General features: G+C 40.2%; 1 protein-coding gene across 1 annotated transcript in view; it reads left to right on the top strand.

Annotated features, from left to right (window-relative positions):
* Positions 1-15529, top strand: part of aox6 (aldehyde oxidase 6) — a 54892-nt gene that overhangs the window by 35886 nt on the left and 3477 nt on the right. The window contains exons 14-30 of the mRNA XM_031297786.2: positions 3181-3365; positions 3718-3880; positions 4584-4667; positions 5986-6155; positions 7932-8058; positions 8407-8529; positions 8980-9076; positions 9290-9414; positions 9757-9890; positions 10770-10857; positions 10976-11062; positions 12425-12616; positions 13712-13939; positions 14366-14461; positions 14592-14720; positions 15066-15140; positions 15250-15302. Of these exons, the coding sequence (XP_031153646.1) occupies positions 3181-3365; positions 3718-3880; positions 4584-4667; positions 5986-6155; positions 7932-8058; positions 8407-8529; positions 8980-9076; positions 9290-9414; positions 9757-9890; positions 10770-10857; positions 10976-11062; positions 12425-12616; positions 13712-13939; positions 14366-14461; positions 14592-14720; positions 15066-15140; positions 15250-15302 (2156 nt within the window). The remainder of the gene's footprint in view (positions 1-3180; positions 3366-3717; positions 3881-4583; positions 4668-5985; positions 6156-7931; positions 8059-8406; positions 8530-8979; positions 9077-9289; positions 9415-9756; positions 9891-10769; positions 10858-10975; positions 11063-12424; positions 12617-13711; positions 13940-14365; positions 14462-14591; positions 14721-15065; positions 15141-15249; positions 15303-15529) is intronic.

Below are 15529 nucleotides of genomic sequence, written 5' to 3'. Positions count from 1 at the left end.
ATACAGATATACAGATATACAGAGACACTGATACAGATATACAGAGACACTGATACAGATATACAGATATGCAGAGACACTGATACAGATATACAGAGACACTGATACAGATATACAGAGACACTGATACAGATATACAGATATGCAGAGACACTGATACAGATATACAGAGACACTGATACAGATATGCAGAGACACTGATACAGATATACAGAGACACTGATACAGATATACAGATATACAGAGACACTGATACAGATATACAGATATACAGAGACACTGATACAGATATACAGAGACACTGATACAGAGATACAGATATGCAGAGACACTGATACAGATATACAGAGACACTGATATAGATATACAGAGACACTGATACAGATATACAGAGACACTGATACAGATATCCAGATATACAGAGACACTGATACAGATATACAGATATGCAGAGACACTGATACAGATATACAGATATACAGAGACACTGATACAGATATACAGAGACACTGATACAGATATACAGATATACAGAGACACTGATACAGATATACAGAGACACTGATACAGAGATACAGATATGCAGAGACACTGATACAGATATACAGAGACACTGATACAGATATACGGAGACACTGATACAGATATACAGAGATACTGATACAGATATACAGAGATACTGATACAGATATACAGATATTCAGATATACAGAGACACTGATACAGAGATACAGAGACACAGATACAGATATACAGATATGCAGAGACACTGATACAGATATACAGAGACACTGATATAGATATACAGAGACACTGATACAGATATACAGATGTACAGATATACAGAGACACTGATACAGATATACAGAGACACTGATACAGATATACAGAGACACTGATACAGATATACAGAGACACTGATACAGATATACAGATATACAGAGACACTGATACAGATATACAGATATACAGAGACACTGATACAGATATACAGATATACAGAGACACTGATACAGATATACAGAGACACTGATATAGATATACAGAGACACTGATACAGATATACAGATATGCAGAGACACTGATACAGATATACAGATATACAGAGACACTGATACAGATATACAGATATACAGAGACACTGATACAGATATACAGATATACAGAGACACTGATACAGATATACAGATATACAGAGACACTGATACAGATATACAGAGACACTGATACAGATATACAGAGACACTGATACATACAGATATACAGAGACACTGTTACAGATATACAGAGACACTGATATAGATATACAGAGACACTGATACAGATATACAGATATGCAGAGACACTGATACAGATATACAGAGACACTGATACAGATATACAGAGACACTGATACAGATATACAGATATGCAGAGACACTGATACAGATATACAGATATACAGATATACAGATATACAGAGACACTGATACAGATATATAGAGACACTGATACAGATATACAGAGACACTGATACAGATATACAGAGACACTGATACAGATATACAGATATACAGAGACACTGATACAGATATACAGATATACAGAGACACTGATACAGATATACAGATATACAGAGACACTGATACAGATATACAGAGACACTGATACAGATATACAGAGACACTGATACAGATATACAGATATGCAGAGACACTGATACAGATATACAGATATACAGAGACACTGATACAGATACAGATATACAGAGACACTGATACAGATACAGATATACAGAGACACTGATACAGATATACAGATATACAGAGACACTGATACAGATATACAGAGACACTGATACAGATATACAGAGACACTGATACATACAGATATACAGAGACACTGATACAGATATACAGAGACACTGATATAGATATACAGAGACACTGATACAGATACAGATATGCAGAGACACTGATACAGATATACAGAGACACTGATACAGATATACAGAGACACTGATACAGATATTTAGAGACACTGATACAGATATACAGATATACAGAGACACTGATACAGATATACAGAGACACTGATACAGAGATACAGATATGCAGAGACACTGATACAGATATACGGAGACACTGATACAGATATACAGAGATACTGATACAAATATACAGAGACACTGATACAGATATACAGAGACACTGATACAGAGATACAGATATGCAGAGACACTGATACAGATATACAGAGACACTGATACAGATATACAGAGACACTGATACAGATATACAGAGACACTGATACAGATATACAGATATACAGAGACACTGATACAGATATACAGAGACACTGATACAAATATACAGAGACACTGATACAGATATACAGATATACAGAGACACTGATACAGATATACAGATATACAGAGACACTGATACAGATATACAGATATACAGAGACACTGATACAGATATACAGATATACAGAGACACTGATACAGATATACAGAGACACTGATACAGATATACAGATATACAGAGACACTGATACAGATATACGGAGACACTGATACAGATATACAGAGATACTGATACAGATATACGGAGACACTGATACAGATATACAGAGACACTGATACAGATATACAGAGACACTGATACAGATATACAGAGACACTGATACAGATATACAGAGACACTGATACAGATATACGGAGACACTGATACAGATATACAGATATACAGAGACACTGATACAGATATACAGATATACAGAGACACTGATACAGATATACAGATATACAGAGACACTGATTCAGATATACAGATATACAGAGACACTGATACAGATATACAGAGACACTGATACAGATATACAGAGATACTGATACAGATATACAGAGACACTGATACAGATATACAGATATACAGATATACAGAGACACTGATACAGATATACAGATATACAGATATACAGATACACTGATACAGATATACAGAGATACTGATACAGATATACAGAGACACTGATACAGATATACTATATATGTATATGTAGAAACATGATTCATCCTGATTATAGTAGTTGGTATGATGAACAGTGGCAAGTATACTAACAATAAAGATAAAATAATAAGTTCCACATCCCAGTCATATTGACAGCTGTCCGTCCTGTCCCGTCCCCGTCCTGCAGGGGGAGTTAGTCCGAGCTTACCGCCAGGCTCCGAGGAAGGAGAGCTCCTTCTGCACGGTGACCAGCGGGATGAGAGTGTTTTTCTCGCAGGGCTCCAGCGTGGTTCAGGACCTCAGTATTTACTACGGAGGAATGGGACCGACCACCGTCAGCGCCACCCAAACCTGCACAGCCATCGTCACACGGTCAGAGCGCGGGATCATTTAGGCTCATCTGGCTTTTAGTGTCGCTGTCTTTTTTTTGTGTCCTGTTTCTTTCCATGTCCATCTTGATTTATTGTTTTTGTCCTCTTTTCTTTCCTGTTCTCTCCACTTTCCAGGTATTCTGTATGTATAGCTACGTACTTCGGAGACATTGTACCTAGTGCTTTTTGAGCGATATTTAACTATAAGCACTGCGTGACATCGTGTTGCATTCTACAAACCATTAGGGTCGTATTACGGTTTGTTGTATTGTTTTTGTGTCATGTTGTACATCAACATTTGTTCAAGACAAACTCTTGAGTCTTGAGTTGACCAGAGAGAGTGTTTCCTTCAGGCCCTGGGACGATGAGACCCTCCAGCGGGCCTACGATGTCCTCCTGGATGAGTTGGTCCTCCCTCCTTCGGCTCCAGGAGGAAAGGTGGAGTTTCGTCGCTCCCTGACTCTCAGCTTCCTCTTTAAATTTAACCTGGAGGTCCTGCAGAAACTCCGAGAAATGGTACTGATAAAACACTCGCTGTGTTGGAAACCATTCACTCATTATTCCCTATAATATATATATATATATATATATATATATATATATATATATATATATATATATATATATATATACACTGAACTGAACATTTCTATGCTTTTTTCTACGCTTTTGACGCTTTTTTCTTTGCTTTTTTGCATTTTTTGTTTTTACACTTTTCACCAATATTTCTGAACATCGTAGCGTCAGGAGATGAGTTGTTTGTGTGATGGAGGCATCATGTAAACAAACCCAAACATAAATACTTCTAATTCATCCCTGAAACAAACCCAGCACTCAGGAGGAGAGTCAAAGGTTGTAAATCATATATGTTGCATGTTACATTTCCACCGGTTAGAAACCAAAGTCCGCTCCATTTTTCCTTTTCAGTTTCCGCGCGTCCTTCTGCTTCTTCTTCACCTCCAGGAAAACACGACAGCGTTGCATTGTGGTACACTGGAGTTAAATGTAGGGTAGATTGAATGAACACTCAGATTAGCTGTGCATTGTGGGTATTTTATAGTGGACCATAAGGTGAATGAAATGAACCGCGGAGAATTCAAACACCACTACAACATGAAGAACACTCTATACAGGGAACGGTTTCCAACACAGCTATTATAACATGGCCGATCCTGCAAGATATTTGTTCCCAAGGGTTACAACGAGTTTGTGTGTGCAGAATGTGATTACAGAGGAGCTTCTTGAGACGATGCAGATCCAGCCGTTACCCAGAGAGATCCAACCCGGCCTGCAGGTGTTCCAGGTCAGAAGATTCAAAGCATCTTCACCGTTTGATTAAACACTTTTAATACCCACTGTAAAAAAACTTAAAGGGTAACTTGGTTTGGTTTTCAACTGGGACCCTATGTTCTCATGTTTTTGTGTCTAAGTGATGGAAACAACAATCTTCGACATTAGTCCAGTATTAAACAAGACACAAGCTGCAATGTAAGTTATTGGGCAATTGCGCACCTTCAATTTGTTGTCCGCTAAAAGTTCTGTTGTTGCTGCTGACAGACTCAGATTATTATTCTAAGTGTCTGACAACATTATGGGATGGATCCCTACAGAGATAGACCTTTTAGTTAAAGAGTAAGATCCTTTTTTTAAAGATAAAAACATCTGCTTAATTGTGATCGCTAAACCCACCAGACTCCATGGAAATAAAGGGTTATTTTAGCATTGTAAAACACACTTCATTCAAAGTCGAAACAAAATAAAACCAAAAGCCGTTTGGGTCGTCTTTCCACTTTTCCAACAATCACCACTCTGGTTTGGTTGAAATAAACAAATAATTTACAGATTGAAATATAACATACATATACACACATATACACGCTAAGTTTAGTGATTGCAACCTCTGAGCTGTTTTTGGAAAAACAAAAAAGAATGTTACTCTTTTAAAAAGGTCTATCTCTGTAGGGATCCTTTCCATGATGGGGCAGTGGTGGCCTAAAGGTTAGAGATGCGAGTTTGTGACCGGGAGGTCGTCGGTTCAATCCCCAGACTGACAGGGTAAAATCTGGGCAAAGTGAAAGAACAGCACTTGTCCCTCCCTCATTACCACCACTGAGGTGCCCTTGAGCAAGGCACTTAACCCCGACCGCTCCAGTGAAGCTGCTCAGTGGCCAGCAGATCAGACTGTAGTAGTACCGGGCAGCTTCCAGGTATGAATGTGGAACTGTGTGAATGTGATCAGGGCTTTCCTGCAAAAGAGAGGCTTCCTCTCAGTGAACCTTCCCTGAATAAATAAAGGTTAAAAAAAATAAATAAATAAATAATGTTGTCAGACACTTAGAATAATAATCTGAGTTTGTCAGCAGCAGAACTTTTAGTGACTCTAACTGCTGCTGAACATTAGTCCTGTAGGGTTACATTACAGCCTGGTCTGTGTCTGCCGGTTACAGCGTTCTTGCTCAATACTGGACCAATGTCAAAGATAGTTGTTCTTATCAGTCACTTAGACATAAAAACAGAGAAATAGGGTTAAAAACAAACCAAAGGTACCCTCTAAAGACACGTTTCTGCTAAGCCGTAAGCAGAGTTTACTTCCAGTAAATAACCCTCTTCTCCCTCTTCAGCATGTGCCAAAGGACCAGAGGGACCAGGACCCGGTGGGGCGTCCCATCATGCACCGCTCTGCCATCAGCCAGGCCACAGGGGAGGCCGTGTACTGTGACGACATCCCCCGAACAGACGGAGAGCTCTTCCTGGCTCTGGTTACCAGCTCTCGGGCACACGCTAAAATCACGTAAGGAGAAGTATTCAGATCCTAGAAGAATTAACACCACACTGTAAAAATACTCTGTTACCAGGGTTTTTATCGGAGTATTTCAAAATCAAAACTTTAGCACACTGATGCAGATATACAGAGACACTGATACAGATATACAGAGACACTGATACAGATATACACAGACACTGATACAGATATACACAGACACTGATACAGATATACAGATATACTGATACAGATATACACAGACACTGATACAGATATACACAGACACTGATACAGATATACAGATATACAGATACAGATATACACAGACACTGATACAGATATACAGAGACACTGATACAGATATACAGAGACACTGATACAGATATACAGATATACTGATACAGATATACGTAGACACTGATACAGATATACACAGACACTGATACAGATATACAGAGACACTGATACAGATATACACAGACACTGATACAGATATACAGATATACTGATACAGATATACACAGACACTGATACAGATATACAGATATACTGATACAGATATACACAGACACTGATACAGATATACAGATATACTGATACAGATATACAGAGACACTGATACAGATATACAGAGACACTGATACAGATATACAGAGACACTGATACAGATATACAGATATACAGAGACACTGATACAGATATACAGATATACAGAGACACTGATACAGAGACACTGATACAGATATACAGATATACAGAGACACTGATACAGATATACAGAGACACTGATACAGATATACAGATATACAGAGACACTGATACAGATATACAGATACACTGATACAGATACACTGATACAGATATACAGAGACACTGATACAGATATACAGAGACACTGATACACTGATACAGATATACAGAGACACTGATACAGATATACAGAGACACTGATACACTGATACAGATATACAGAGACACTGATACAGATATACAGAGACACTGATACACTGATACAGATATACAGAGACACTGATACAGATATACAGATATACAGATATACTGATACAGATATACAGAGACACTGATACAGATATACAGATATACTGATACAGATATACAGAGACACTGATACAGATATACAGATATACAGAGACACTGATACAGATATACAGATATACAGAGACACTGATACAGATATACAGAGACACTGATACAGATATACAGATATACAGATATACTGATACAGATATACAGAGACACTGATACAGATATACAGAGACACTGATACAGATATACAGATATACTGATACAGATATACAGATATACAGAGACACTGATACAGATATACAGATATACAGAGACACTGATACAGATATACAGAGACACTGATACAGATATACAGATATACAGAGACACTGATACAGATATACAGAGACACTGATACAGATATACAGAGACACTGATACAGATATACAGATACACTGATACAGATATACAATGACACCGATACAGATATACAGAGACACTGATACAGATATACAGATACACTGATACAGATATACAATGACACTGATACAGATATACAGAGACACTGATACAGATATACAGATACACTGATACAGATATACAATGACACTGATACAGATATACAGATATACAGATACACTGATACAGATATACAGAGACACATATACTTAAGTAGAGTACTGGAGTAAATGTACTTAGTTACATTCCAGCGCTGTGAAGGGAGGATGTTCTTTTGAACCTCTTCTGGTTTGATTCAATGTTTCTGTTATCCCACAGAGGGCTGGATGTCAGCCAGGCTCTGCGGCTTCCCGGGGTTGTCGACGTCATCACGGCCAAAGATGTTCCCGGGCAGAAAGTTCGCAAAATGTTCGGTTATGAAGAGGTGCTGCTCGCTGAGGCCGAGGTACAGCGTGAGTGTGTGCATACCAGAAACGTTGTTAAGCCCGGTTGCTTACTTTATATTTAATATTATTTAATATAAGTCATTTTCCAGTTGGAGATTAATAAAGTCTATATATCTATGTATTTATGTCATTGTAATGCACTTTGTGACTTTAGCTGTGAAAAAAGGGCTTTCGTAAATACATTTTACTTACATTGAAGGAAATTTAGTTTTAATCACTGTTTTGATAAATAATATTTCTGTTGCTGTTCTGGAAAAGTCCTTCAGTTTCCAGGTCCCGGTGGAAGCTCCGTCCGGTGTAAACCCTGGTCTTGCTTAGTCTCTGTCCCCCTTGGGGTTTTCCTGCAGGTGTCGTGCGTCGGCCAGATGATATGTGCGGTGGTCGCTGATACGAGGGCGCACGCGAAACGAGGAGCTGCCGCCGTGAAGATTGGCTACGAAGACCTGCCAGAGCCGCTGTTCACCGTAGAGGTCGGTGGAGTCAGGCTCGCTTCTAAACGCCATTACACACCAAGAACCACAACTATAACTTTGCGTTCAACCTATCTAGAGAGGTTCCCGAACATGTATGCAGAGACAAAAAAGGTAGCGGTGTCGGCTCCCCAGGGACTGCCGGGAGACTTTTTTGGTTCATAAAATGTACTCGAATCCACACATACGTATGTAGGATATTACTACAGATATTCTTGTAATCATATGCTGCAACGTCTGCTGTGGTGTATTATTATCAGCTGGATCAAGCTTGATGTCGCTGTTTGCAGAACGTTATCTTCCAGCAGTGTAAATGCTCACATCGTTCTAGGTCTGGTTCAGGTCTGGTTCTAGTTCTTGGTGTGGACGTCCCTTAACAGTCATCACAACCGACTATTTTTCTGTGGATGTACACAGTCCAGCTCGTTATGGTGTGTCTCCCTGTGACAGGAAGCCAGTGAGAAGTCGTCCTTCTTTGAGCCTCGGAGGATGATTGAGAAAGGAAATGTGGCCGAAGCCTTTAAAACTGTGGATCACGTTCACCAAGGTAAAGTCAGTTTCTGTTAGGAGAAGAACATGCATGTGCTGAAACATGTCACAGGTTTCATTCAAATCCGTAAACAATTACAAGAAACTGAACTGATAATAATAATAATAATAATAATAATAATAATAATAATAATAATGTCGCTGTAGCATTCAATGTCCTGTGTGAAACAGAACCAGGCTTTTGGATCCGTGATGATGATTGTTTCCACAGGAGAGTTTCGGATGGGCGGTCAGGAGCATTTCTACATGGAGACCCAGAGCATGCTGGTAGTTCCTGTCGGCGAGGAGACGGAGTTCAACGCTTACGTCTCCACCCAGTGGCCGACGGGAACTCAGGTACTCAGAAACTCTGACGGAAATATGAACTCTGTAAATACTGGAGATACACATGTTTCTGTCACAGAAACACAAAGCATGATGGGAGACGCAGATGTAGTCCTGTCGATATGTCCGCAGCCATGGGACTTTATTTCAGTAAAAGTGTGTCCGGTGGAGGGGAGAGACTAGTAATGTTTAGATCCCGTTTGAATTGAGCCATGGATTACACACCATGATGTTTGTCAGTTTAAAAGAGAATTCAGCGAGTGAAGGAAGTCTCAGTTTGTGGTAAAACTGTTGAAGTATCAGACTGTGAGAATGCATCATTATAAGTACTAACCATTATTGTTGTCACCGCAGGATGCAATCGCGGAGGCGTTGGGCATCCCGTCCAACAGAGTCACCTGTCACGTCAAAAGAATAGGCGGAGCTTTCGGCGGGAAAGTTGTCAAAACGGCGACGCTGGCTTGTATTACTGCTGTGGCTGCATGGAAGTAAGTCACAATGGACTGAATTGGCTTTTTTTAACCTGGACCATATTTCCCCATGTATTTGTGTCTAAGTGACTGATGGGTCCAGTATTGAGCGAGAACGCTGTAACCGGCAGCCGTGAACCAAGCTGTAATGTAACCCTACAGGACTAATGTTCAGCATCAGTTAGCGTCCACTAAAAGTTCTGTTGTTGCTGCTGACAGACTCAGATTATTATTCTAAGTGTCTGACAACATTATGGAAAGGATCCCTACAGAGATAGACCTTTTAGTTAAAGAGTAAGATCCTTTTAGTTTAACATGAAACAGCCCCGAAATCACCATCACCAAACCCACCAGACTCCATGTAAATAATCACTACTTTTAGCATGTACAGAGCTAACATATTATCGCATGTAAATCTGTAAACTATGTGTTTATTTCAACCAAAACCAAAGTTGTGATGGTTGGAACAGTGGGAAGATGAACCAAGACGGCTTTTGATAGTTTTATTTTGTTTCTGTCGACTTTGAATGAAGTGTGTTTTACGATGATAAAATTACTGTTTATTTACATGGAGTCTGGTGGGTTAAGCGATGGCAATTTCACAGATGTTTATATGTTTGAAAATAGGATCTTACTCTTTAACAGAAAGGTCGACCTCCTTAGAAACCCTTTCCATAATGTTGTGAGACACTGAGAATAATAATCTGAACCTGTCAGTGGCAAAATGGTGTAAATGACATTTTACATACTTACATTGTAGCTTGTTTCTCTGACTGCTGACTGCAGCGAATACTGGACCAATGTCAAAGATTGTTGTTCCTATCAGTCACTTAGACACAAAAACTTTCTTTTAACAATAAAAAAGTGATGTGAAGTTGTTTTGAATCTTGTGTTCAGGACCAATTGTGCAGTCCGCTGTGTCCTGGAGCGAGGAGAGGACATGTTAATCAGCGGAGCCCGTCACCCCGTCCTGGGAAAATACAAAGTATACAACCACACACTCTGGCTTTCATTTCAGCCAGCTTGATCAGATGATCCAACATGGCCGAGTTGTTGTTGTTTATCAGCGAAGATGTTCAGCTACCGATGTTTGTTTGTTGCAGGTTGGTTTCATGAACGACGGAAGGATCATGGCTGCAGATATGCAGTACTACACCAACGCTGGCAACACTGTGGATGAATCTCCTCTGGTGGGTAAAAGCGCTTTAATACCAAGTAGGGATGTTAATGATTAACCGTTCAAAACAAGCTGAAATGTAAGTTATGCGCAGCTTCAATTTTCATCCACTTAAAATTCTGTTGTTGCTGCTGACAGACTCAGATTATTATTCTAAGTGTCTGACAACATTATGGGATGGATCCCTACAGAGATAGACCTTTTAGTTAAAGAGTAAGAGTAAGTAAGTTTTTTTTAAAGATATAAACATCTGCGAAATTGATATTGCTTAACCCACCAGACTCCATGTAAATAAACTGTAATTTTATCATCGTAAAACACACTTCATTCAAAGTCGAGAGACACAAAATAAAACCATGAAAAGCCGTCTTGGTTCATCTTTCCACTGTTCCAACAATCACCACTCTGGTTTGGTTGAAATAAACACATACAGTGCTGCTCATAAGTTTATGAACCCATGCTAAATTTGACTAAAAAGAGGAATAAAAAAAATACTTATTTCCCTTGGCCTTTGGAATTAAAGTAGCCCCACATCATCACATACCCTTCACCATACCCCCACATCATCACATACCCTTCACCATAGAGACTGGCATGGTTTTATGTCAGTTCGCCTAATAGCTGGTTTGATTTGCATTGAGAGATGATCTTATGGAAAGTAGCCCATGCCAATCTCTAGGTATGGTGAAGGGGATGTGATGATGTTACATGGTCTATTTTAATTCCAAAGGCCAAGGGAACTTTATCAGGATGCATAGTATCCTGGATCCATGAAATAACTGGCCTTTCAAAATAAAAGTCTGCCTGCCTCTATGGGAATTTAACATAGGGGTGTACTTACTTATGCCCCCTGTATTTTAAGAAAGAACATTTATTTATTTACGATACATTAATCATTCACAAAGAAAATTGGTGTCCTTAAAGGCCATTTTTTTAATTAAGGCATCAAAATCAATTTCCAAAAGATGATTGTTTTATTCCTCTTTTTAGTCAACTTTAACATGGGTTCATAAACTTATTAGTGCCACTGTACTTTACAGATTTACATGGGAAAATATGCTGGCTCTATACATTCTAAAAGTAGTTTGGTTTGGTTGTTATAGCGATAGCAATCTTGGAGCTGGTTAAACAAAGAGGATCTTACTCTTTAACTAAAAGGTCTATCTCTAGGGATCCTTTCATAATGTTGTCAGACACTTAATAATCTGAGTCTGTCAGCAGCAACAACAGAACTTTTAGTGGACGCTAACTGACGATGCCGGTCACATTGTTCTCTCTCAGTACTGGACCAATTTAAAAGATCGTTGTTCCCATCAGTCACTTACACAAGCAAAAAGAAAGTATGATGTAATCATTAGTTTCCTTCTTCTTGCAGGTGGTAGATAAGATTCTGCTCCACATCGACAACGCCTACAACATCCCCAACCTGCGAGGCCGCGGGGCCGCCTGCCGGACCAACCTGCCCTCCAACACTGCCTTCAGGGGGTTTGGCGTGCCCCAGAGCATCATGGTCCTGGAGAACATGCTCAACGACGTTGCCATGGTGCTGGGACGCCCCGCAGACCAGGTGGTATTCCCCCGCCGTACACTGCAGGGTTCAGTGTTGAAAAAACACTTTCATGAAAGTGAATTTAAACAATCTAGGATTCGTGGGTACATTTATATCATTAACTACAAATTCAGGAGCACACAATAAAATTATATCCAGGTTATACAACAGCATCCTGCGGTGTAAAAAAGACAACACATATTATGTTAAAGCGAAGTGGGAAAAAGAATTTGATAATTTGATAATCACAGAGGAATGTTGGGAACATATGTGCGAGATACAATGGGTTACAACTGGATCTAATGTAAGGCGTGAATTTTGTTGGAAAAGTATAATGAGATTTTTCATCATCCCGGTTCAGAAGAGGTATCGGGGCATTGGAGATACTTGCTGGAGATGTGGGGGGGTGGTGCTAACCATTTCCACATTTTTTGGGACTGCCAAGTTATTTCTCAGTATTGGTCTAGAATTCACGAGCATATACAGAATGTCTTTGCACTTGTTTTTCCATTTGCTTTTGAAACCTTATATCTCAGTAATATATCAACGGATAAATTGGACTCGAAAGACAAGAAACTTCTATACATCTTATTGGCAGCAAGTAAAAAGGCTCTAACAAGGAGATGGCTCAAACCAGAACCACCAACAACTGAGGACTGGATAAATATTGTGCAAGAGATCTACACAATGGAAAAACTGTCCTTTTCACTCAAAGTGCAGAGGGACACTTTCTATAGGATATGGTCCAAGTGGACGGAATATGTTAAGCCGGTTAGATCAGATTTTTACTAATTGTGCACAAATTTAAAAGTTTAAATGAATAACATAAATAATATGGAAGTAATTTAGTTACCCCGCCACCTGCACCTGAGTTCTGTTGTTCCTGTAATAGAAAGTTAAAAATGGTAAAGCAACATAATGTACTTCATATGTCAAACAATTGTAAAATTCAGCCTGTTTTTCCAATAAAAGATAATTTTAAAAAAAAAAGAAAAGAAAAGAAAAAACACTTTCATGACACTTTTTCCGATAATTTTTTTTTACACTTGACGCTTTCAACGTTTTAGACTTTTTTCTTGACTTTTTCTGTCATCTTTTTGATGCTTTTTTCAGATCCGGGAGATCAACATGTACCAGGGTCCATCCGTCACCCACTATGGGTTGGAGTTCAGCCCGGAGAACCTGTGGCGCTGCTGGGACCAGTGTAAGGAAAAGAGTGACTACGCCGCGCGCCGCAGAGCCGCTGACCGCTTTAACCAGGACAACTGCTGGAAGAAGAGAGGGCTGGCCATCGTACCCATTAAATACGGGATCGCATTCGCAGAGAGCTTCTTAAACCAGGTCGGTGGGCTTCAGTTTCCCCACTCTTTTACTCTGGCACTGATACCAGTTTTCTGCTTGTTTCCATATTTGCACATTCTATATATCCTTTTTCATTTTTGAACTTTTTGCACATCCCTCTACTTTTTGTGTGCGTGTGTTTGGTGAGTGAGTGCGTGCGTGTGTGTGTGTGTGTGTGTGTGTGTGTGTGTGTGTGTGTGTGTGTGTGTGTGTGTGTGTCTGCTGCGTGTGTACGTGCTGCTTGTGTGAGTGTGTGCGTGGTGCGGGTGTGTGCTGCGTTTGTGTGTCTGTGTGTGTGTGTGTGTGTGCGTGTGTGTGTGTGTGTGTGTCTGTCTGTGTGTCTGTCTGTGTGTGTTTGGTGTGCGTGCGTGTGCGTGTGCGCGCGTGTGTGTGTGTGTGTGTGTGTGTGTGTGTGTGATTGTGTAGGCTGCAGCTCTGGTCCACGTCTATAAGGACGGATCTGTTCTGGTCTCTCACGGCGGGACGGAGATGGGACAGGGACTCCACACTAAAATGCAACAGGTGACAAAGCAATCTGTAAACTAAATCTTTTATTAGCCCGTTGGTCCGGAACATTCAAATTCCATGAATGAACAAATGAACATCAGCTGGGGCTTTGTTCACTGTTCCCTGTTTCCTGTTTCCTGTGTAGGTGGCGAGTCGGGAGCTTGGTATCCCCCCCTCTAAGATCTACATCAGTGAAACCAGCACCAACACGGTTCCCAACACCTGCCCGTCGGCCGCCTCCTACGGCACAGACGCTAACGGCATGGCGGTCCGGGTAAGAGAGGGTGTAAACATTTCTGACTCTATCAAATGATTCTCTCAAGGCCCCTGTATTAAACAATAAAGAAAGTAAGACATCTTCTTTTATACGTAGTTCAGTACTTTTCTTTCTGGCAGAATTTATCAATATGATCAACATTAATTATTTCCTGGATTTTGTATCATCTTGGTCCCTAAACTTACGTACAAATGGGAATAATATCGAAAACATTTTTCGGTCCTGGTAAAGTCCAGTTCCCCGTTTCTTTATTCTTTATTACGTCTGCAGATAACAGTGCGCTGAATATTCTGTGTTGGAAAAACTGAGAATAATACTAGTTTAAATGTGTTTCTGATACAGAACGCCTGCCAGACTCTGTACCAGCGACTGGAGCCAATCAGGCAGAAGAACCCCAAAGGATCATGGGAGAGTTGGGTACGATTTGAGCAGAAAGGAAACCGTGAATTATCGGGGATTGCTGTGGTGGAAAATTTTGAATTTCCAGCATTTTAAATAACAAATATTTCTTTCATTTGTACCTCAGGTCAAAGCAGCATTTTTGGACAAAATCAGTTTATCAGCAACTGGATTCTACAGGTATGACAGAAAACTAGTCAGGCTACATCTCCACTGCTACGTTTGGCTTTTTAAACGTTTGAGTTTTGAGCAGGGGGAATGAGAGGGGGAAACACCAGAGCAGGGGGAACGAGAGGGGGAAACACCAGAGCAGGGGGAACGAGAGGGGGAAACACCAGAGCAGGGGGAACGAGAGGGGGAAACACCAGAGCAGGGGGAATGAGAGGGGGAAACACCAGAGCAGGGGG

Source organism: Sander lucioperca, chromosome 24 (assembly GCF_008315115.2).
Source record: "Sander lucioperca isolate FBNREF2018 chromosome 24, SLUC_FBN_1.2, whole genome shotgun sequence".
Lineage (NCBI taxonomy): Eukaryota > Metazoa > Chordata > Actinopteri > Perciformes > Percidae > Sander > Sander lucioperca.
The sequence above is the reverse complement of the archived record's forward strand: the minus strand, read 5'-3'. Positions and strand labels throughout refer to the sequence as shown.